At 39.5% G+C, this 23,061-nt stretch overlaps 1 protein-coding gene and 1 long non-coding RNA gene across 4 annotated transcripts in view; one reads left to right on the top strand and one right to left on the bottom strand.

The window, feature by feature from the left end:
• Window positions 1–23,061, bottom strand: part of LOC117660441 (uncharacterized) — a 67,038-nt gene that overhangs the window by 6,869 nt on the left and 37,108 nt on the right. For 2 of the 3 annotated variants that reach the window (XR_015732495.1, XR_015732496.1), the window contains exon 4: window positions 9,362–9,408. This is a non-coding gene — a long non-coding RNA (uncharacterized LOC117660441). Of the gene's footprint in view, window positions 1–8,818; window positions 9,004–9,361; window positions 9,409–23,061 lie in introns of those variants that run through there. The other variant, XR_004589639.3, reaches the window with a different exon arrangement.
• The window catches only part of LOC117660440 (myosin-3), a 33,786-nt gene continuing 16,963 nt past the window's right edge, over window positions 6,239–23,061 (top strand). The window contains exons 1-21 of the mRNA XM_034408500.3: window positions 6,239–6,304; window positions 6,557–6,608; window positions 7,857–8,068; window positions 8,658–8,801; window positions 8,883–9,039; window positions 9,259–9,286; window positions 9,386–9,503; window positions 11,244–11,336; window positions 13,017–13,080; window positions 13,162–13,260; window positions 13,440–13,543; window positions 13,645–13,783; window positions 14,345–14,463; window positions 16,233–16,382; window positions 16,660–16,830; window positions 19,493–19,802; window positions 19,956–20,026; window positions 20,362–20,449; window positions 20,545–20,662; window positions 21,317–21,440; window positions 21,535–21,671. Coding sequence (XP_034264391.1) covers window positions 7,865–8,068; window positions 8,658–8,801; window positions 8,883–9,039; window positions 9,259–9,286; window positions 9,386–9,503; window positions 11,244–11,336; window positions 13,017–13,080; window positions 13,162–13,260; window positions 13,440–13,543; window positions 13,645–13,783; window positions 14,345–14,463; window positions 16,233–16,382; window positions 16,660–16,830; window positions 19,493–19,802; window positions 19,956–20,026; window positions 20,362–20,449; window positions 20,545–20,662; window positions 21,317–21,440; window positions 21,535–21,671 — 2,438 coding nt within the window. The 5' untranslated portion in view covers window positions 6,239–6,304; window positions 6,557–6,608; window positions 7,857–7,864. The remainder of the gene's footprint in view (window positions 6,305–6,556; window positions 6,609–7,856; window positions 8,069–8,657; window positions 8,802–8,882; window positions 9,040–9,258; window positions 9,287–9,385; window positions 9,504–11,243; window positions 11,337–13,016; window positions 13,081–13,161; window positions 13,261–13,439; window positions 13,544–13,644; window positions 13,784–14,344; window positions 14,464–16,232; window positions 16,383–16,659; window positions 16,831–19,492; window positions 19,803–19,955; window positions 20,027–20,361; window positions 20,450–20,544; window positions 20,663–21,316; window positions 21,441–21,534; window positions 21,672–23,061) is intronic.

Raw genomic sequence — 23,061 nt, 5'->3', positions numbered from 1 at the left:
AATACAAACTCAGCAGTACATTCAAAAAGAGTTTGAGCACACAGAAGGCCATTGCTAAAAAAAGACAGAGCTCATTCTACAGGCTTAGGGAGGATTCTAAGAATTCATTTTTCATGAGAGATGTCACAGTTTGTGACCATTCTTGAAGGACAGTATCCTACTTATTCTATCTGGAGCCAAATGTAATTCATTCTCTGGGATGCAGCCATATTACTTGTCTCTTGTGTCACCTTTTCCTGGCTTACTAACATATTAGAACACAGAAGACATATCTATTTCTAAACTGGACTGATATTCTGAGTTCAGCCCTTGTTTAATTTTGAAGCTTAGGGTAGAATTCACATGAAGATAATTGAGTCATGGGTTGATGGAAAACAGAACTTAAATAAGCTTATAGTTGGAGAGAGAGGGAGGAGGGAGGGAGGGAGAGGGGAAGAGAGAGAGGGGGGGGAGAGTGCACCTGAAGGAAAGTAAATGTACTAGAATGCAGCAAGTTGGAAAAGGGAAGGAGTCAAGGAAGAAAATGACACTACTAAACAAGGTAAAAGGACCATCTCCTCACTTTCTCAAGACCATTAACCAGTTTTAATCTCACTTTATTTTATTTATTTATTTATTTTGTTAAATTTGTATACCGCCCTTCTCCTACTGGACTCAGGGAGGTGCACAGCAAAACATCCCAATACAAAATTTAAAATTTGTTAAAAGAATTACACAACTTTTGGCCTAAATTTAAAATCCCAACTAAAACCCATAGACAATTAAAAATCTAACATCTCAAAAAAAAAAAAAAAAGGGGGGGGGTTACGCCAGCCCTGCTTGGTGAAAAAGAAAGGTTTTTAGGGCACGGCGAAAAGCCCGGAGATCTGGTATCATACGTACCTCTGGGGAAAGGTCGTTCCAGAGGGCAGGTGCTGCCACAAAGAAGGCCCTCCCCCTGGGGGTCGCCAGCCGACACTGCCTGGCTGACGGCACCCTAAGGAGTCCCTCTCTGTGGGAGCGTACTGGCCGGTGGGAGGCTATCGCCAGCAGAAGGTAGTCCCGCAAATACCCAGGTCCACTTGCCCTGCTTTATCTTCAGGCCAAGACAAGAGGAATTATAAAAGAGGAATTCACTTTTTGTCCTGGGTAAAATCAACTAGATGAGCTAAATCTACTGAGCAATGCTCTACATTAGAGCATTGACTCAAGGTTGACTCAGCCTTCCATCCTTCTGAGGTAGGTAAAATGAGGACCCGGTTTGTGGGGGCAATAAGCTGACTTTGTATAAAATAGAACACCGCTTGGAGGGGTCAAAAAGCCCTACTAAGCAGGTATATACAAAAGTATGAAGGCTATTGCTTAAGGCATTGTAAGTCTCCGGAGAAAGGAGGCATATAAATCAAATAAATAAATAAATAAATAAATAAATAAATAAATAAATAAATAAATAAATAAATAAATAAATAAATAAATAAATAAATAAATAAATAAATAAGCAGAATCTTGCAAGTCTGAGGGTACAAACCTCTTACTACCACTTTTAACTGTCTGAAATTTGCCTGGGTTTCAGGTGATTCATCAGCCACAGATCCAAGGCCAGAGAGGCTGGCGATGATGTAGAAGAGACCTTAGCTGTGAGTAGATATGTTGCTCCCCTGGTGACTGGATGCAGGCTGAGATTGAGCTATTCAACCCACCCTGCTGCTTGAATGCATCTCTTACTGAATTTCTGGAGCTGGTACAGTATTGGATTCTCTCCAGCTGTTATCTTTTACCACAGAGCAGTTGGCTTGTAATCTAACAATGGAGGATATTAGTCTTTTATCATGGACAGATCATTTCACGATCAGTCTATGACTTATCAGCACCACTGACCTCTGAAAATGAAGAGGATAAGGAAGATGATCTTAATGTAAAGACAGGTAGTCCTCAACTTACACAAGTTCATTTAATGACCGTTCAAAGTTACAACGGCACTGAAAAAAGTGATTTATGACCATTTTTCATACTTACAACCATTGCAGCATCCCCATGGTCACATGATCAAAATTCAGATGCCTGGCAACTGTTTCATATTTATGACCATTACAGCATCCTGAGGTCACGTGATCCCCTTTTGCGACCTTCTGACAAGCAAAGTCAACGAGGAAGCCAGATTCACTTGACAACCCTGCTACTAATTTAACAACTGCAATGATTCACTTAACAACAGTGGCAAGAAAAGTCACAAAATGGGGCAAAAGTCGCTTCACAAATGTTTCACTTAGCAACATAAATTTGGGGCTCAATTGTCATAAGTCGAGGACTACTTGTATGCAAGACTCCTTACCTAGGTGAAAGGGGAAGAAGCATTTTTAAAGTCCAGAACAAGAAGATAATGTCCAGAAGTAGCTCAGAGTCCTCCCTAATTCACTGAACTATATGAAGGAGGAAAAGGTACACCACAATCTGACTTGTAAATTCTGTTATTGTAGCCAATCTCAATAGAGATATTTTTTTTTGTTTATGGTGGAATTGATTTCCTGGTTTAGTCTACCTAGTGGGGCTGATAGCAAAAGGTGTGCAGGATGGGGGCAACCAATTAAGATGGTCCCTCCTGGAAGTCTAATGGATCTGCTTGGTTTTCTGCAAGTCATGCTTTGGGATTTGGCCAGAAATATATTAGGCAGTTCTACCATATGCCTTGTTCAATCCTGGAATGTAGAAATGATGAGAGTATTGAACACAATTGCTTCCCAGGGGACTTTGAAGTTTATTTGGGAACTCTGGAACTGCTGAAGTGAAGCTTTCAGTAATGGTGACAAAACATGTGGAATGATGAAACCTAAGTACAAGCCCATGTTCAGGCCTACATCATGGCAATGAAGGTTGTGAAGGATTATTACTTCCCCACTCTCACTGGGTTCACGGAATATTGTCCAGAATATTGTCCACTGTTAATGGTGGCTTATGCCATAAGAAACAACAGTGATAACTGAGACTATATGTCTTATTGGGTTACTTGTCTTTTTGATGTTTTTTTTTTTATTCTGAAGTAGGTGGACAAAATTCTTGACAGCATGAGCTCTGAGCTAAAGGTTGGACTCATATTTGCCTGCCTCATTCAGGTAGCAGATAGGGTGAATTTGAGAGGCAATGTATGCTTTTTTGAAGGACTGTGGTGTGTCTTGACCTGAAGGAAGCAGTAGTGCACTCTGTCCTATTGATCCATCTCTCAGTTAGATCTTAAGCTTCCTCTTTGGGGAAGAAGGATGGTGGGGCAGTGGCTATAAAGAATCCTATATGAAATGAAATAAATGAAATGATTTATTTAGGTTCTTTTCTGATGGGATTCAGACCTAGGCACGAGACTGAAATCATATTGGTCACTTTTGTGAAATACTCCATCAGGACCTGAATGGGTCCTGCAGCACTTCTGAACTAATGGATCTCTTGGCAGTGCTGGATACCATAGTCTAAACCACCAGTAAGGGTTGAGCCCAATAATTATTTCTTGCAATGGTTCTATTACTACCGAGTCAATGGTTTGAGATCAGGGGTGTCAAACTCATGTCGTCACGGTGGAGTCATATGACTTATTGGGACGTTCCCTGCTGGCCAGGAGTTTGATAGCCCTGTTTTAGATGATGGAGGAGGAGGCGAAGAGTGCCACTGACATGGATGAAGTCATTAATCAGTTTGGAGCGAAGTATCATTAGTGAGATAGTTATCAATGTGCTGATGATATTAGTTCTCTCCATGACTGGAAAGAGATCCAGTGGATGATGTTCTTACCTGACGTATAGAGGTAATAAGGGGCAGAATGAGATGAATTACATGAGATGAAGCGGGATTGGCCCTGACCTTATTGGCATTCAGGAAATCCCTCAAAATCTGGTTTCTAAAACAGGCTTTAATAGAAATAGAAGCCTGTGAGGTGGCAACACTGTGTCTAAGATGCTGGTCCATTCTCCTATCCACCTCACATACATGACTCTGAGCAGCGTACAAAACATAAAATCAGGTAAAGCAATTATAAAAGAATAGTACAATACAACAATTACAAAATTGAAAACAGTTTAAAGAAAGATGTAATTGCATTATTGTTTTACCTGATTTTATGCATTGTACATCTCTCAGAGTCATGTATGTGAGATAAGCATCTATATAAATTTAATAAAAAATACATAACATGAAATAAGTTGAAATTGCAACCTAGTACCGGTAACATAAGAGTTCCTATTTACCCAGAAATTTTTAATTTGGTACTAGCCTCTACATCGGTTCCAGATAGGATTGAACTCCCCTTGGTTTGGGGGATTTCTCCTAGAATCAACATTTCTACTTGAGCAGAAGGTCAAGGCAGTGGCTAAGGAAGACTTTGAGCAAGGCTTAGCTTTGGCTTGTGCACTAATTGTGCACTAACATCAATTCAATATTACCTATTAATGTATAGTTGTTCCCAATGCTTTTCTGTTTCAGGTGTTGAGTTAGACAACAAAGCAGCCTTGTTCATGAGAGTCTTATGACAATGCAACAAGGAGAGTGGTCTTCAATGCTAAAGAGTTTAAGACTCATTTATTAAAATTAGGAAGCTCTGCGTTCTGTTTAACTTTTCTCAGCTTTATGATCAGAGATTTCTAAATTACAGTTTCACAAAGGCTAGAAGCATCTTCCCTAATTGAAATGTCCTACAAGTGGGTTTGATTTATTGCGCAGTGGTCAGCAGCAGTGTATAACCCTTTAATTTCTGTATTGTTATTGTCCTGGATGGTTTTGTCTCTAATCCTGGTTTCATTGTTTAATGATTTACAGCAGAGGTGTCAAACTCAAGGCCCGCGGGCCAGATCTGGCCCATGGGGTGCTTAGATCTGGCCCACGGGGCCACCCTGGAAACAGCAAAGGACCGACTTGTGAGGCCTCTGCCAACGAAAATGGGCTCCCAATCTCCGTTTTTGTCTGGGACGGTCTCCTGCAACCCTCTGCCAGCAAAAACGGAGCTTGGGAGAGCCACACACAGGAGGGCAGAGCACTCAGGCCCCCACAGGCGCCCCTGACACGAGTGACATCAAGCTGGCCATGCCCATTCCAGCCCCCCCCAAGTCAAACACAACTCTGATGCGGCCCTCAATGAAATCGAGTTTGGCACCCCTGATTTACAGTAACAAGAGATGGATCTTGTTTGCTTTGGGAAGCTCAATATTGTAGTGAGACTTACTATCAAGACAGCTGAGTTCTGGAACTCTGCAATTGCTGTCAAGGGAATGGAGAGTTGAGAGATTTCCCATTTAATATATTTGCTCTCAGTTACTCATTTGGATGTCTTGCTTTACACAACGGCTGCTTTTATCAGCTGTTCCTAATTCTATGTCTGAGGAAAGTATTATTGTGATTCTTTGGCATGCTTAGTTAGGAAGTCATGCCTGCAGAGATAGTGATAAATCAATAATGGCTTAATGGGCAAACCTATGGGTGTTAGAAGTAATTAGTTCTTTATTGACTATTAAGGGCTGGGAATTATTATAGTATATGCTGTAGTTATTTTATACATTTAAAGCTATATCCTTTTTACTCAAACCCTTATAACTATTTCTTTCTTGGCTGTTATCATTTTTTTAATTCAATCATTCACTCTTTAGTACTCCATCTTGTTGCACACAAAAGAGGAGTCTAGGTTGGTTGTAATCTCTCATGACTACAACCAGCAGAAAATGAACAGATATATTATTGCCCTTGTCCATGTGCTGTGCATATATTTATATATTTCCCAGTATTAACTAAACAACAGCTCTCTTATTAATCTGTGTGGATAGGCATATTGAGTATTCACACCCAATATATTGTCTGTATAGTGGTATATATGATGTCACAGCCACAAATTAGCCTTTGCATAATTCTCAGCTCAGAACAATCTCAGCTCACGTCATTTTGCATGAATTTTTGCTAAATATATTTATTCTCTTAATGTATACTGATCCAAAATTAGCTCAGATTAGTACTAGCATGAGGAGATCTACAGAACTATCATAAATACGTAAGAAGCCTGCAAATTTTCGAAAGTAGCAGACAATCTCCTTCCTACTATGTTCTTGCCTTCCAAGATTAAAAGAGGTGCATTTACAAGATTGCCCTGTGGCTAGTATCAGAACTGATAAATAATGTGTGAACTTGGTCATTTCTAAAAATACATTAACAGGAGAAAAAATAAGGTAGAAGTGGCAAGCAGATTGCAGGGCTGGTCTCTAATTTCCATATAGGGAAAAGGGTTGAGCTAAAAGAAGAATCAGAGCCTATAAAAGCTTTCAAAGGTGAAAGGTTTCTTGGTGGTTACGGACTGTCAGGGGTAAGTTTTCTTTTGTTTTTAAATCTCCCTGATCTTTTCTCTTTAAAAAAAAGTACAGGTTATACTATTCTAGGGGACTTTAGAATGCCATGATATTAAAGGGCACTTTTGTATAGTGAAGATGTGTTGCGCAGTCCATTCTTTGCTGTGTATTTTGAGCCTTTGCATATGGGAAGACTAACAAATTCTCAGCTGCTGGGCTGCCTGAGGATCCTGGATGCATTATCACATATTTTGTCTGTTCCTTTGCAGGTTGAGCACTTCATCCAGTTCCTTCTTTCTGTTGAGAGTAGATAATAAAAAGGTGAGCAATCCAAGTGTGGTTTTTGAGTGTCTATTCTTTCTAGCAAATTGCAGGTATTTATAGGTCTCTTGTGTGCTGTAGTATCATTTGATGAATGAGTCTGGTGTGGGTTTGGGGATGGAGGTTGTGCTTTTGTGTTTCTGAGTATGGAGATGAAAACCTCTGAGCTTTGATTTTCCTGCATATGAATCGTAGATGGAAGAACAGAATGCAATCTTGTTTTGAAGAGACAGATTCAGCTAACATCAATGCCAACTTTTCATCAAACTCAGCTTTGCAAACAAAAATGTTAGTTGTCTATTATAAGTTGTTCTGCTCAAGGTTGCTTAGTGATGTAGCTGTTTCTCACTTACCACACCTGCAGATGTTTCCTATCTATTCTGCATAAATACTATCCAATTCATTGGACATCCCTTTTAATATATGGGACAGTTCGTAAGCTAAATCACTCCTCTTCTGACAAAGAGATGCACCAGGTCTTCTCAGTGCTTCTGGTGAATGATAAGGAGCTGAGTTTCCACTTATACTAAAATAGGAAAAAACAAAGTCTTGCCCCTGTCTAAGGAAGTAGGTCTTTGGACAGCAAGGTGGTATATAAATTGAATTAATATATAAAAATAATAAGAATTCAATTAGAAATAATATTGCCTGTATTCATTTCACATTATTTATATCCTATGCTCTTTGGAAATCAGTAGAAAAGTGTGTGTGTGTGTGTGTGTGTGTGTGTGTGTGTGTGTGTGTGTGTGTCAGTGCTCTTCCTACAATGTTATATTATTTTACATCATTTTTCCCTGTTCACTTTCAACAATTGATTGCAAAGAACTGTCTCTTGATATTTAAGATTTTGCACTTGCCTAACTATTTAATGAATAGAGGAGCACCACTCTTGCTATTATTGTTATGCATTCCACTTCTACTTATTTTTTGCTATTGATATTTTGCTTTTTTTTTTTTTTTACAAAAGTTCCCAGAAAAAATTCAGGCAAAATTTAATAGAGGTTCTTTACAGAGGCATGTACTATAGTGAACTGAAAACATATAAACTACCAAGAGACAGACAGGCTGTCTCACATTAGAACAAAGGAGTTTTTGCCTTGCTACTATGATTCCTGACAAAATAGCTGAATCTTGGAACTACTTTGCTTGCCTAACAACCTATACATATCACTAGGTGAGAGCAGGTGTACTAATGCTGTACACCTCTACTTTAAATCAAACAAACTAAGCTTTTTGTATCTCTTATAGCTGCAACCATGAGCAGGGATACAGAGATGGAGGTTTTTGGGGCGGCTGCCCCTTTCCTGCGTAAATCTGAAAAGGAGCGAATAGAGGCTCAGAACCAGCCCTTTGATGCCAAAACTTACTGCTATGTGGGTGAGCCCAAGGAGGAATATGCCAAAGGGAAAATTAAGAGCTCTGAAGGTGGGAAAATTACTGTAGAGACATCAGATGGCCGGGTGAGCATCTTCCATGGTTTGGGCGACGAGGGGGTGGGAAACACGTTTTAAATTTAATTTAAATAACTCTTTTGTTTTAAGAAAATATTTTTCTGATGCAATGTGAGACTTTTGGAATTAGAATCAATGCATAACTCTGTCACTTACTGTATATATTGGTGCAAAACCCAATCCCATAAATTCCTCCCTCAATTATTCTGAAGACAAATGGGGCAAGATTGTATATTTTATTGGGATGAGTTGCTGTAAGTACCTCTAGCATGAGGGGGCATAAGCAATAGCTTTTCCCTTAAAATTTTCCTTTGGATCCCATAGACAAGCAGACTTTGAAGTGTAATTTGCTGGGCCATTCATTCTTTTGACAATTGATGGATTTATAGATTAAGTTAAAGTTTTAACCACCTCAAGCTTCAATGCAAGATGACATTCCTTGAAGGCCAGTTTTAAGGGGGAAATGGCTGTAATGTTATCAATAGCTTCTCGATAATAACAGAATAATATGCTTGTTCAAAGTATTTAGTTGGGACTGAATCTTTAATTCTCCCCTAGCCTGTGCTTCTTCTGAATGCTTTTTCTCTTGTTCTTTCAGACAATAACTGCCAAGCCAGAGGATGTGTACGCAATGAACCCACCGAAGTTTGACAAAATTGAAGATATGGCAATGCTGACGCATTTACATGAACCAGCCGTTTTGTACAACCTCAAAGAGCGCTACAGCTCTTGGATGATCTACGTATGTTTTATCCTTACCTCGTACCAGGACCGAAATCTCAAAGAGGGCAGATTTTAACCACTATTTTTGGTTTCCATGCAGACCTATTCAGGCCTCTTCTGTGTCACTATTAATCCATACAAATTGTTGCCTGTGTACAATCCAGAGGTGGTATCTGGTTATCGAGGGAAAAAGCGTTCCGAGGCCCCTCCCCACATCTTCTCCATCTCTGACAATGCATATCAGTTCATGCTAACTGGTAAGTCTGCTTCAAGGCCTGAAAGGGAATAAGGTTAAATAAAGACTAGTACCAAGAGATGGGGGGGGGGTTGGGCTGGGGGCAATGGCATAGGTCGTCACCATCTCTCCCAAGTATCCCTGCCTACATGAAATTAATTTGAGAGGTGCTACTTGGCATGACCCAGCATCAATCTCTGTAGTTTGTAAACATATTTTTTTTTGCCTCTTCCTTTGGCAGATCGTGAAAACCAGTCTATTCTGATCACGTAAGTAGACATTTCAGATTCATCCTGCTTGATTACTGTAGTAACACAGTGCTAATACAAATAATATTTCTTTACCTGATGATTGATTTTTCTTGCTAGTGGAGAATCTGGTGCTGGAAAGACTGTCAACACAAAGCGAGTCATTCAGTATTTTGCAACAATTGCAGCTACTGGAGAAAGCGCTAAGAAGAAAGAAGAGTCAAAATCGAGCATGAAGGTATGAAAAATACATCTCATTCTAGATGTGCAGATAAAGAAAATGAAAATCCCCAAACTCTAAGCAAAGGGAGTCTGACTATTTATATACTTTCTGTCTCAAGTTCCACAGAGTTTGTTCAGTGGAATTCTTTTTATCAATAACCACTAAAACCAAAGTAACACTGTACAGGTAGTCCTTGATTTATGACCACAACTGAGCCCAACATTTCTGTTGTTAAGTGAGACATTTGTTAAGTGAGTTTGCCCCATTTTACGACCTTCCTTGTCACAGTTGTCAAGTGAATCACTGCAGGTGTTAATTTACTAACACAGTTGTTAAGTGTTAAGTCTGGCTTCCCCATTGACTTTGCTTGTTGAAAAGTCACAAAAGGTGATCACATGACCTTGTGACAATGCAACCATTATAAGTATGAACCAGTTGCCAAGCATCTGAATTTTTATCACATGGTCATGGGGATGTTTGTACCTGTGAAAAATGGTCATAAGTCACTTTTTTTCAGTGCTGTTGCAATTTGGAATGGTCACTAAACAAATTGTTGTAAATTGAGGACTACCTGTAATAATAGTAAGATTCCTTCAGAAAGGTCTATACTGCATAGTTCCATAAACAGTTTTATTCAATTTTTTTTTTAATGAAAGAGAATGGAATTATAATATAATCATTATACTTAATAACTATCCGGAATTAATTTCTCATGCCTTCATAATAGCTATTCCCAATGCTGTTAAAGCAAAAACCTTTGACCAAGGTTCTAGGACATAAACTATGATTTACAGTTATGATTTCAGTTGTTTCATCCCAAATGCTGACAAATGTAGAAATGGTTGAAGGGTAGATTTTATTAAACCCTAAACAAAATAGGTGACTGGATCATGAAATCTATATACTGAAGGAAGCACTTTCTAAGTCCCCCAGGAAATGAAGCTCTCCTTCTGCTGCCAGCAGCAATTCTAGTTTGCAGAATCAGATTTTTATCATAACAGACTTGTGAAAAATGTATTGCCTTCTTTTGCCCCCTCACTTATCCTCCTAATTCCCTCCTTCTGTTCTTTCCCTCCATTCTGACAGGACCTTTTAGGAACCATTTCTGGAAAAAAAAGTGTGAAGGGAGCAAAATGCATTTCCTGCTTTTAGAATCACTTTCTGATTTTTTATTTTCTTGAGCGAAATAATTAATGCAACAACTAGTAACGGTGTGTAAAATGTCTGTAGAGATTCTCAGTCATCCAGGTCATGGTTGTCCCAAAGGTGCTTTTTCAGTCTAGTTGCCTCCTGAAAAAGCACCTTTGGGTATGCAAAATGTTTTGAATTTTAAGCATTTCAAGTCTGAAACAGCTGTTTTGATCTGGGTGAAAGTGTTCTGAGCTTTCTGTACTATTGGTAAAGTTAGAGCAACCCATTTTGAACTCAAAACATTTTGCACATTTCTGAATCTGAGCACCAATAATGAATCACTTAAATCTTAAGAGGAAAGAGTGATGCGTGTTTGGGGCAAAAAAATACTGTATGGAAACTTCTCAGAATTAATTGAAATTCAGTGAAGGCACTCTGGTAATTTAATTCCAGATTTCTCATGCCTTGGTCCTATGAAAAAAACATTTAAACATTCTAAATCTATTCATTGGAAAATCAGTCACATTTACTTTAATTAAGCTCGCTTCTGTTCAAGATTCTGCAGTGCTTTCTCTACCCCTCCCTCCTTTTGGTTTTCAAATATGTCTTCCAATACTCCTGCAGGGGACACTTGAAGATCAAATCATCAGTGCCAACCCTTTATTGGAGGCCTTTGGGAATGCCAAGACTGTGAGGAATGACAACTCCTCCCGTTTTGTAAGTGATGAATCTTTGGCAGGCGACACATTTGCTTGCAAGCCTCTCCAGACAGCCTGTCCTGCTCCTTTTCTCATTCCCCATAGAGCAATTCAAGCTGGCATAAAAAAGTCCCATCTTCAATGGAAGGCTTTTTTAAAACAATGTAATTCAAAACCTAATACAAAGAGGTAATTGGGATGGGGGATATTTCAGCTTGGGTAATAATAAACTTACCTCCCTGCCCAAAATGATTATGTCCTTCCTCAGAAGATTCAGTGAAAGGGTTTTCCAACTGGGTAGTAGGTTTCTTTGGCTCATACTACATGCTGTGATATTTTCACAAGTGCTGCCAATTCTTATATGGGTGAGGATATTCAAAAATAAAGTAATGGGGAAGAAGCTTTAATCCAACCATCCTCACAGGGTATATCCAGTATTAACAAAATGGGTCAGTTGTATGTTCTTAAATATGGTAAATATATAATTTGACCCTGGACATGACTGTGGGTTATTAATATAAGAACAGGTTTGTGGGTGCCTGTTTGATGTGAGCCAGGGGGTATGGGCCCCTTAGGTATATAGCACCAGAAAGTATGTCCTTACAGGAAGTGGTCCTCCAAGTAAAGAGAAGGATTCTTTACTTATTTACTTTTTTTTTAATTTGATTTATATCCCGCCCTTCTCCAGAGACTCAGGGTGGCTTACAATGCGTTAAGCAATAGCCTTCATACTTTTGTATATTTTATACAAAGTCAGCTTATTGCCCCCACAATCTGGGTCTTCATTTTACCTACCTTAGAAAGGATGGAAGGCTGAGTCAACCTTGAGCCTGGTGAAATTTGAATTTGCAGTAATTGCAGGCAGCTGATGTTAATAACAGTGCTTTAGTCTGCTGTGCTACCAGGGCTACTTTCCATCATCCCAAAGCTGGTTTTTTTTTTTTTTTTTTTTTACTAAGTAATAACCATTTCATAATATAAGACCTATATCTTCCATTCTTGGAACAATTCACCTATACCGAGAAAATCCTCACTGACTTGATACAGGAGAGCCATGTTAGTCAATATTAGCCAAAAATCAAAAGGAATCTGGTGGCACCTTTTCTAATAACAAATTTATTAAAAGGCATATTTATTTGAGCTGCCACTCACTTCATTTGATGTATGGAGTTTGACTGAAGCCTGACAACTTTGTAGTCGGGCAGTTCAACAGAGAGTGGATGATTTACGTGTTAGTTTTATATTGCCAATTTTATAGGTTTCTGGAATGTTTTGGAACATTAGCTTTATCTTGGCTTCAGCAGCCATCTTCTTCCCTTTTAAATTCACTTATAGGAAGGAGTGAAAGAGATGTGAAAGAAAATACCCCTAACTGGAATATTTGTGTTGTTCCTGTCTGCGTAGTAAAACATCCTATACCTATTAAGAAATCCTTGAAAGAAAATGATTTCAACTGAAACAAGGTTTAAAACACACAGAACAACACAAGGAAAATTGTTAAAGCACAGTGACTTATTTATTTATTCTTCAGCAGCAAACAGTTTCTTTGAAAACAGTACCACCTTCAAGATATAAAATAAAACAAAAACCATACCGGTAGCAAAATATTCAATTACAAAAATAAATCTAATCCATATGTTGTGGCTCATTAAACATTTCTAGATTTATGAAATAACTTTCACGCCTTTCTACCCTGTAGGGAAAATTCATTAGGATTCATTTTGGTGCCACTGGAAAGCTGGCTTCTGCAGATATCGAGACCTGTAAGTAGTTGAATTTGAGAATTGTTTATGTAATGTCTACAAAATTTGACTCGGAAACATTAATTGGACCTTCTGTTATAGATCTTCTGGAAAAGTCAAGAGTAACCTTTCAGTTAAAGGCTGAGAGGAGTTACCACATTTTCTACCAGATTATGTCCAATAAGAAGCCAGAACTAATTGGTAAGTAGGATTCCATTTTACTTTCCTGAACCTTTTATCTTATTGATAATGTGTGTGGTAAATAATATGGGGAAGGATTGTTGTTGTTTTTTTTCTCTGTTGACTATTTTCTGCATTGGAAAGCTTATACATGATAATCCCTAGAATTTCAGAAAGGCTTCCCCTGTATATTATTTCAGAAATGCTTCTTATTACAACAAACCCTTATGACTATCCGTTCGTAAGCCAAGGCGAGATTGCAGTCCAGAGCATTGATGACCAAGAGGAGCTTATAGCTACAGATGTGAGTGAAAAAAATGATTGTGATGTAAAACAAAGAATGTAATTCCTGTCTGAAAACATAACTAACTGTGACACTCTCACCCCCCACCCAACCCCCTTTAGTCAGCCATAGACATTCTGGGCTTTACTTCTGAAGAGAAAGTTGGCATTTATAAACTGACAGGAGCAGTGATGCATTATGGCAACATGAAATTTAAACAGAAACCCCGAGAGGAGCAGGCAGAACCAGATGGTGCAGAAGGTAACAAATTAGCTTTCAAATTTTATAGATCATATGATTCAACTGTATGATTTACAAAACTCCTTTGGAAAGAGCACATTTGCAAAACTCCTTTGGAAAGAGCAACGATAAAGGATGTCTTCTCAGCTTTCAGCAATGAAATATTTGTTTTCTCTCATATGCTTTGCATTTTTTGTAGTGTGTACTGGCATTAAACCGATTACTTTTTGCTTTGATTGCCTTATTGATTGAGAGGTAGAAATGTAGAAATGTGAGTGAAAAAGGAAAGAGTTTTCAAAGAGAGAGAGAGGATAGGCCTGCAGCTTAGATACTCTTTCTATAGAAGATTTCAAATGGAACACAACTAACTTTTTAATTGGGTTCTGGTTTTTGAGCAGTAAGGATTAAATGAGAAGTAAGGATTGGACAAAGGCTGAATTTCACAACTGTTCTCTGTCCAGAAATGTCAATATTGTTTTCCTGCTTCTAACTCGTGCTGCCAATTCACTGGTTGTATTTTTCACAACCCCAATTACTCTACTAAAATTTCACAAAGCCTTGTTTCTTGTGGGTTCTTTACAGAGGCTGACAAGACAGCTTATCTGATGGGCCTAAATTCTGCCGATTTGTTGAAAGCCCTGTGCTTTCCTCGGGTGAAAGTGGGCAACGAGTATGTGACCAAAGGTCAAACTGTACATCAGGTGAGTATAGGTAGCAAATCAAGTAGTAGTCCATATGTCAAACAACAAGGGTGTGTATTTCTTCCATTCAGAGTGCTCATTGATTTAGAACTACTACTTTGAAGGAAATTGTGCCATTCATCCTATTTAGATTATATCGCTGGAATGCCATTTAGAAAAAAAAAAGTTCTACTAACAACAACTGTAAGGAACATGCAGTGAATTTCAACAGGAAGACATTTCAACTACAGGCAATTCCAAATGGAAGCTTAAACTGCTTGTCTGCAGCATGGAAGTTGGTTTTTATTGATGCTAACTTTAAAAATTCCATTCAAAATTGCAATGGTCTAGCAGGGGACCAAAAGCGTTTGCAGGCTCTGATTGGTCACTACTCTGGTTGCCTTTCCCATTCACACAGACAATGCTTGCTGGTTGGCCCCTCTGTGAGCCAATCTATCAATAACTCTCTCTGGATATTGTTCTGTCCCCATTAGCTGTCTCCTTCTTTTTCACCATTTTCTTTGCATACCATGGATCCTTTCATATCCACTTCACACATTCTGTCCTTTGATGCTAAACAGATCCTTTCTCTCCAGCTCATTATTTTACCTTTATTACTCTGTTGCTGCAAAGGGGACAAGTTGTTTGTTTGTTCCTACATTTCACTGTAGGATTCAGGGTGGAAAAGATCAGTTTTGAAGCAGAGGCAAGGGTATGTTTGCAGGGAGTTGGTAGATGGCAACTTTATCTATTCCTACACTCAAGAAGTGGCAGATGTCCTGTATTGGCAACTGGGCAAATAGAAAATGACGATTTAAAGATAATAACATACATACAATGCCAATTACCATTCATATTTCTCAGGGAGTGATATGAAGATGTCTAAAATAGATTACAGTCTGACTTAAGTACATTTTAGAGATTCATGAAAATGCCTTTTAAAATTCTTTACCACTTATTTTTCTAATTCTCTCCTGGGTAAGGAGAAACAACTTCTCAAAGAGAGAAATATCCCCTAGCTCAGTGTTTCCCAAACTTGGGAACTTTAAGAAGTGTGGACTTCAACTCCTAGAATTCCCCATCCAGCATGGCTGGCTGTGGGATTTTGGGAGTTGAAGTCCATACATCTTGAAGTTCCCAAGTTTGGGAAACACTGCCCTAGCTGACAGAATAATACAGATAATAGGAGAGATGATTCCTCTTGGTTTTAATTGAAGCCTGGGAAACCAGAAGACTGTGAACTGCTGGACAGTTCTAAGGCAGGACATTCACACGTACCCCTTCACTATTTCATAGCAAAACAAATGCAGAAATGCCAAACTTTACCCAGGATAATTTCTCTTCCCTTTTGAAATATAAAGTAATTGGTGATTAATTGAATTGAATCAGATCAGGTAGAAAGAAATGCAGGAAAATATATTGGCTTTGCACTGATATGTGCATAGAGAGGCAGTTTGTTCTAGTGGTGAAGGCACCACTAGAACAAACTGGCTCTCTATGCAAATATTAGTGCTAGGCTAGGAAGCAAGAGAGCATGAGTTCAGGTCCTGCCTTAGCTATGAAAGCCAGCTGGGGGATTTTGGGACAGTTACTCTCTCTCAGCCGAACTCACACACAGGATTGTTGTAACAGAGAAAATAGGATGAGAACGGAATATTAGATGTATTCACCGCCTTGGGTTATTTGTAAAAATAATGAAGTGGGATATAAATAAATGAATAAATAAATTCTTGTAGTGGTTTGCTTTCCTATCATTATCTTCATTTGTCTCTAATTGTTTATAATTATAGGTGCATCATGCTGTCAATGCACTTTCTAAATCCGTCTATGAAAAACTCTTCTTCTGGATGGTAGCTCGTATTAATCAACAGCTGGATACCAGGTTGCCCAGACAACATTTCATTGGAGTCTTGGATATTGCAGGATTTGAAATCTTTGAGGTAGGCAGATCTATTACAAACTCTATTTCTCTGCCTTTCTCTACCTCTGTGTTTTACAGCAGTCCGTGGTTGGAACAGGTGCCATCTAGCGTTGAGGATAAGAATAACATCTGAATGTTGTCTACAGCAGAAAAGCAGAAATAACCTTTTTCTCATTATTAGTATTAAATTTACTTGCTGCCTGTATCTGTAAAATCTCCGATGAACTGAAGTTTCATTTAGTAGAGAATCTATGAGATCTAAGGAATTATATTAATTGGTTATATTTTGTTGTTAGTTTAACAGCTTGGAGCAGCTGTGCATCAACTTCACCAATGAGAAACTGCAACAATTTTTCAACCACCACATGTTTGTACTAGAACAAGAAGAATACAAGAAAGAGGGAATTGAGTGGACTTTCATAGATTTTGGAATGGATTTGGCTGCTTGCATTGAGCTTATTGAGAAGGTAAATTTGAATATTATCTTATAAGTACTCATTCAGATGGCAGCCCTTTGAGTTAGACCCACATCGGGAAACACATTAAATAATAATAATAATAATAATAATAATAATAATAATAATAATAATAATAATAATAATAATAATTTTATTTATATACCGCCCTCCTCCTGAAGGACTCGGGGCAGTGTACAGCCAAAATTAAAACATAAATATACAATATCATAGTTAAAATTAATTAAAATCATTAAATAGTTTTGGCCAAATTTTAAAACCCAGAGTTAAAACCCAATTTAAAATCATTCAATTAGCAGCCACACTTGTCGGAACAGTAGGGTCTTGAGGGCACACCGAAAGACCCGGAGATCATAGATGTTACGAATATCATATCTGGGGACAATTCATTCCAAAGGGCAGGGGCTCCTACAGAGAAGGCTCTCCTCCTGGGTGTCGCCAGCCGGCATAACTTGGCCGACGGCACCCTGAGGAGACCCTCTCTGTGGGAGCGAACTGGTTGGTGGGAGGCTGTTGGTGGCAGAAGGCGGTCCTGTAGATATCCTGGTCCTATGCCATGGAGCGCTTTAAAGGTGGTAATCAACACCTTGAATTGCACTCGGAAGACCATTGGGAGCCAGTGCAGCTTGCGCAGGAGAGGTGTTACATGGGCGTAATGAGGTGCGCCCATAACCACCCGCGCGGCTGCATTCTGGACCAGTTGGAGCCTCCGAGTGCTCTTCAAGGGGAGCCCCATGTAGAGAGCATTACAATAGTCCAGACGGGAGGTGATGAGGGCGTGAGTGACTGTGCGCAAGGCATCCCAGTCCAGAAAGGGACGCAACTGGCAGATCAGGCAAACCTGATAAAAAGCCCCCCTGGCTATGGCTGTCATGTGCTCTTCTAAAGACAGCCGTGAGTCCAGGAGGACGCCCAGATTGCGAGCCTTCTCTGTGGGGAGCAGAGATTCACCCCCAATAGTCAGCGATGGCACCAGCTGACTATACCGGGACGCCGGAAGCCACAGCCACTCAGTCTTGGAAGGTTGAACTTGAGCCTATTTCTCCCCATCCAGACCCGCACGGCCTCCAGGCAGCGGGACATCACATCAAGGGCATCATTGGGGTGGTTTGGGGTGGAGATGTACAGCTGGGTGTCATCAGCGTATTGGTGGATTCTCACCCCAAAACCATGGATGATCTCACCCAGCGGCTTCAGATAAATGTTAAACAGAAGGGGCAAGATGACCAATCCCTGCAGCACCCCCCAAGCGAGGCGCCTCAAGGTCGACCCTCTGCCCCCCTGCCAACACAAACTGTGAGCGGTCGGAGAGGTAGGAGGAGAACCACCGTAACACGGTGCCTCCAATTCCTAATCCCCTCAACCACTGCAGCATGATACCATGGTCGATGGTATCAAAAGCCGCTGAGAGATCTAATAGGACCAGGACAGAGGAGCAACCCCGTCCCGAGCCCTCCAGAGATCATCAACCAATGTGACCAATGCTGTTTCTGTGCTGTACCCCTGCCTGAAGCCCGACTGGTACGGGTCCAGATAGACATTGCACAAAATACTGTGGAGACAGTCTATCTTGAAAGCTTGTGTTTTGTCCTCCCTGTGTTACACTCCAGGGAATGAAGGCAGAATCAGTTTGAGTTCCTTTCTAATATTTTCTGGACTTAAAGCATGTTTTTGTAAAAGTTGTTATACAGTTTCTCCAAGGTTATCTCTATGGCTTTCCATGCCAGTTGGTGTTGTGGCCCACCATCTGCCAGCATAGCTGGCGGCAGATTCGGACGATGAGGAAGTGGGGGAGGACTTGGGCCAGTTCTGGAGCCTGGAGAAGGCTATGATGGATGCTCAGTGTCAGACGCAGAGATAGAGCCAGGGCCATCTGGCATTTCCTAGCCAGAGAGGCAGCTGCCTTTGGAGTCAGAGATGAGTGAGGAGGAGGAACAGCTGGTGCCTGTTCCAGATGCATGTATGCGCAGAGCAGATAGGAGAGCTGAACAACGGAGGACAATGAGCCAGCTCGGGAAGCAAAACAAACGTGGACGCTGACTGGCCCCTCCCTTGTGGGGCCTAAATAGGAGGAAATGGTAGTGGTTTGGTTGTTGCAGACAACCGTCCGCATTTCTGGAAAGTTTGCTCCTTATGTGTTTCAGGTGACAAAGACTGCCTTGCCAGAAATTAGGTTTGTCTATTTCTCTTTTTGAATAGAATGGAATGGAATGGAATGGAATGGAATAGAATAGAATAGAATAGAATAGAATAGAATAGAATAGAATAGAATAGAATAGAATAGAATAGAATAGAATAGAATAGAATAGAATAGAATTTTTTATTGGCCAAGTGTGATTGGACACACAAGGAATTTGTCATTAAGTGAGCATATGCACCAAGAACTGACTTAATTTGCAGCCTCCCGGTTGGGAGCGCACAGCCTTGCATTTATCATAATGAGCTGATAAGGACTATTGTTTCAGTTAACTTTTTGTAGGACTCTTGCCTGGACTCTTGCCTTGGTGAATGCAGTTAATTCCCAATATGTAAAAAAAGAGGGGGTTTTGTTTGCAGGGAATCTGTTTCTTGTTTCTGTGAAAGCCAGGTCAGAACAGTTAGTAAGAAGACACATCTGAAATAAAAGTATGTGTGTTTTTTTTTTTTAATGTAGCCAATGGGCATATTTTCCATCTTGGAAGAAGAGTGTATGTTCCCCAAGGCGACTGATCAGTCTTTCAAGAACAAGCTCTATGACCAGCATCTTGGCAAATCGGCCAACTTCCAAAAGCCAAAGCCTGTCAAAGGCAAGCCTGAGGCCCATTTCTCTCTTGTGCACTATGCTGGGATTGTGGACTACAATATTGGTGGCTGGTTAGAGAAGAACAAAGATCCCTTAAACGAAACTGTTGTGGGACTGTATCAGAAGTCATCCATTAAGATTTTAGTCAATCTGTATGCAACCTTTTCTTCCCAAGACGAAGGTAAGTTTCAAGAGCCTTTTCCTCTCTCTCTTTATTCTATAATCAAAACTGCCTTGAAGCTTTGTCCTGTGTTGTATCATATCTAGGAAAAAGATTGGGTAGAGGCGATGACAACAAGAGAACTAATTACATTTATGTTCTGCTTTCTAATAGAAGGTGCTACTAAAAAGAAAGGTGCCAAGAAGAAGGGGTCATCTTTCCAAACTGTTTCTGCACTTTTCAGGGTAAGGATCTTTGATTGCATAGGTTGCAAGGAATATTGTGTTGTTTGCAAGTTATATATATTTAATGCACAACTCTATTTGCATCTTTTTATAAGCATAGTTTGGAAACTAATGAGTATTGATTAAATTGACAAGCAATCTTAAGAAGATGAAGATCATATTAACTCAAACTTCATATTTTTCTTCTTCCTCCAAAATGTTTAAAATAAAATTGAGAAATTAGCAATATGGTTCTCGGTTTAAAAATTCTACTCCTTAAATTCTATACTTTAGTTTTTTAAAAAATTCTTGAAGAGCTACCGAATATTTTACAATTGCTCTATTCAAAAACACAGGAAAATCTGAACAAATTGATGTCCAATTTGAGAACAACACACCCACATTTTGTGCGCTGCATTATCCCCAATGAAACTAAAACTCCAGGTAATTTATAAGAATCTCTTGTCTGGATTTCCAGAAAAGCTGCAGGAGAAAATCAGAAAAAAGCTGCCATTTTTCTTTGCTTTGGTCTTGCACAGGTGCAATGGATCACAAGCTTGTCCTACACCAACTGAGATGCAATGGAGTGCTTGAAGGCATTCGAATCTGCAGGAAGGGATTTCCAAACAGAATCGTATATGGAGATTTTAAGCAAAGGTCTGTCGACCCAATTTCTAGTAAACATGCCAGTTTGCATGCTAGATTCTTGTTAGGTAAATATTATCTAAAGCAAGGCTGTCAAACTCCCGGCCCATGGGCCGGATACATCATGTGCTGGCCACACCCATGCTCGGTTTAGCGAAGGGGGAAAAAGTCCCGATACATCACGTGACATCGCCATGACTTTAGTTTGACACCCCAATCTAAAGCAATAGTGATGCTCTATCCATCATGCTATATATATATTATAACTTTGATTCAGCGATGTACGCAAAGAAAAATATCTGTAGCATTACATAGCTACTTTTTTCTTCAGAAATTTTCCTCGGGTGAGTTTCGTTATCAAAAAAACAAACAAAAATAATCAAAAATGCTCTTTTGTAAATTAATTATATCCTGGCACATTTTTAGCGCTAAGACAAAATCAAGTCTGTTTTGTTTTTTTATGGACAAGGATGTTTGTAAATCAGAGTTTACATGCTCGCAAATCATGCTAAATGACAAACAAGCTTTATCATTGCTGAATTTTATGTTTGTACCACTCTTTGTGAACAGTTTTAGTTAAAAGACTGCCAGTGAGTCAGAGCCTTTCCCTTTGCCACTGATTCCAACACTAAATGATTTTTTTTCCGTTTATGTTTAAATGGGCAGATATCGTATATTGAATGCTAGTGCCATCCCAGAGGGCCAGTTTATGGACAGTAAGAAAGCCTGTGAGAAGTTGCTGGGCTCCATCGATATCGATCACACTCAGTACAAATTTGGGCATACCAAAGTAAGCACTTTTCTGAGCTGAGGGCTTGCTGGATACAAGCTGTACGTACACAAGTCAGCTTAGCTTTTTTTTAAAAAAATCTTTTTTTCCTCAGGTGTTTTTTAAGGCTGGTTTGCTGGGCCTTCTGGAAGAGATGAGAGATGACCGCCTCACTTTGCTCATTACCCGCACACAAGCTGTGTGTAGGGGGTATCTCATGAGAGCGGAATACCAAAAAATGGTGGCAAGGAGGTAGAGTACATTTCTCTTCCACAGGACTTGTTCATGTAGGCCAAGGCTTCCAGGGTACAGGTAGTTCTTGACTAACAACCATTTGTTTAGTGACCAAAGTTACCACGGCCCTGAAAAGAGTGACGTAGGACCGTTTTTCACACTTACGACCATTGCAGCATCCCCTTGGTCACATGATTAAAATTCTGATGCTTGGCAACTGGCTCGTATTTATGATGGTTGCAGTATCCCGGAGTCCAGGTGATCTCATTTTGTGACCTTCCGACAAGCAAAGCCAACGGGGAAGCCAGATTCATTTAACAACCATGTTACTAACTTGACAACTGCAGGGATTTGCTTAACAACTGTGGTTGTAAAATGGGGCAAAGCTCACTTCACAACTTTCTCATTTAGCAACCAAAATTTTGGACTCAATTGTGGTCGTAAGTTGAGGTCTACCTGTAATTAGATACTCATCCATATTTCTGCCGAGGAAGCTTTTCAAACTTTCGTAGGCTATGGTTGACTTCAAATGTTACATTATAGCATAATTAACTATGGTCTCTATATAAGCCATGATTTGTCAGGGTTACATAACAAGTAAACCATAGAGAAACATCTGAGGGAGTGAATATGGAACCTTCAAGTGTGTGGCACCAGAAGGTATGTCCTTATGGAAAGGGGTCCTCCAACTTAAAGGATTTTTTTTTTTTTGCTTATTTACTTTCCATCACTCCAAAACTATTATATTTTTATCCAGTAATAACTATTTTATAATATAACGTCCACTTCTTGCAGTCTTGGAACAGTTGAGATACACAAGTAATCCCCAATTTACCATCACAGTTGAGCCCAAAATTTCTATTGTTAAGTGACACATTTGTGAAGCGAATCACTGCAGTTAATACGTTAGTAACCAGTTGTTAAATGAATCTGGCTTCCCCATTGACTTTGCTTGTCAGAATGTCACAAAAAGTGATCACATGACTTTGGGACACAGCAAAGGTGATAAATATGAACCAGTTGCCAAGCATCTGAATTTTGATCGCATGATCATGGGAAGGATGCAAAGGTTGTAATTGTGAAAAACGGTCATAAATCCGTAGATGAGAGCCGTGTTAGTCTATGGTGCCAAAAATCAAAAGGAATCTAGTAGCACCTTTTTCAATAATACATTTTATTAAAAGGCATAGTGTTTGAGCTGCTACTCCCTTCATCAGATGTTTGGAGTTTGATTAAAACTTGACAGCAGTTCAACACAGAATGAATGAATTACATATTGATTTTGTATTGTGGATTCTATAGGTTTCTGGAATGTTCTGTAATAGTAGCTTCATCTTGGCTTCAGCAGCCATCTTGTTGCCTTTTAACACCATTTCTTGTAGGAAGAAATGTAAAAAATGCTAAAGAA

Source organism: Pantherophis guttatus, chromosome 2 (genome assembly GCF_059756535.1).
Source record: "Pantherophis guttatus breed Tessera chromosome 2, ASM5975653v1, whole genome shotgun sequence".
NCBI lineage: Eukaryota > Metazoa > Chordata > Lepidosauria > Squamata > Colubridae > Pantherophis > Pantherophis guttatus.
Note: the sequence above shows the minus strand (reverse complement) of the source record. Positions and strands in the feature narration are given on the sequence as shown.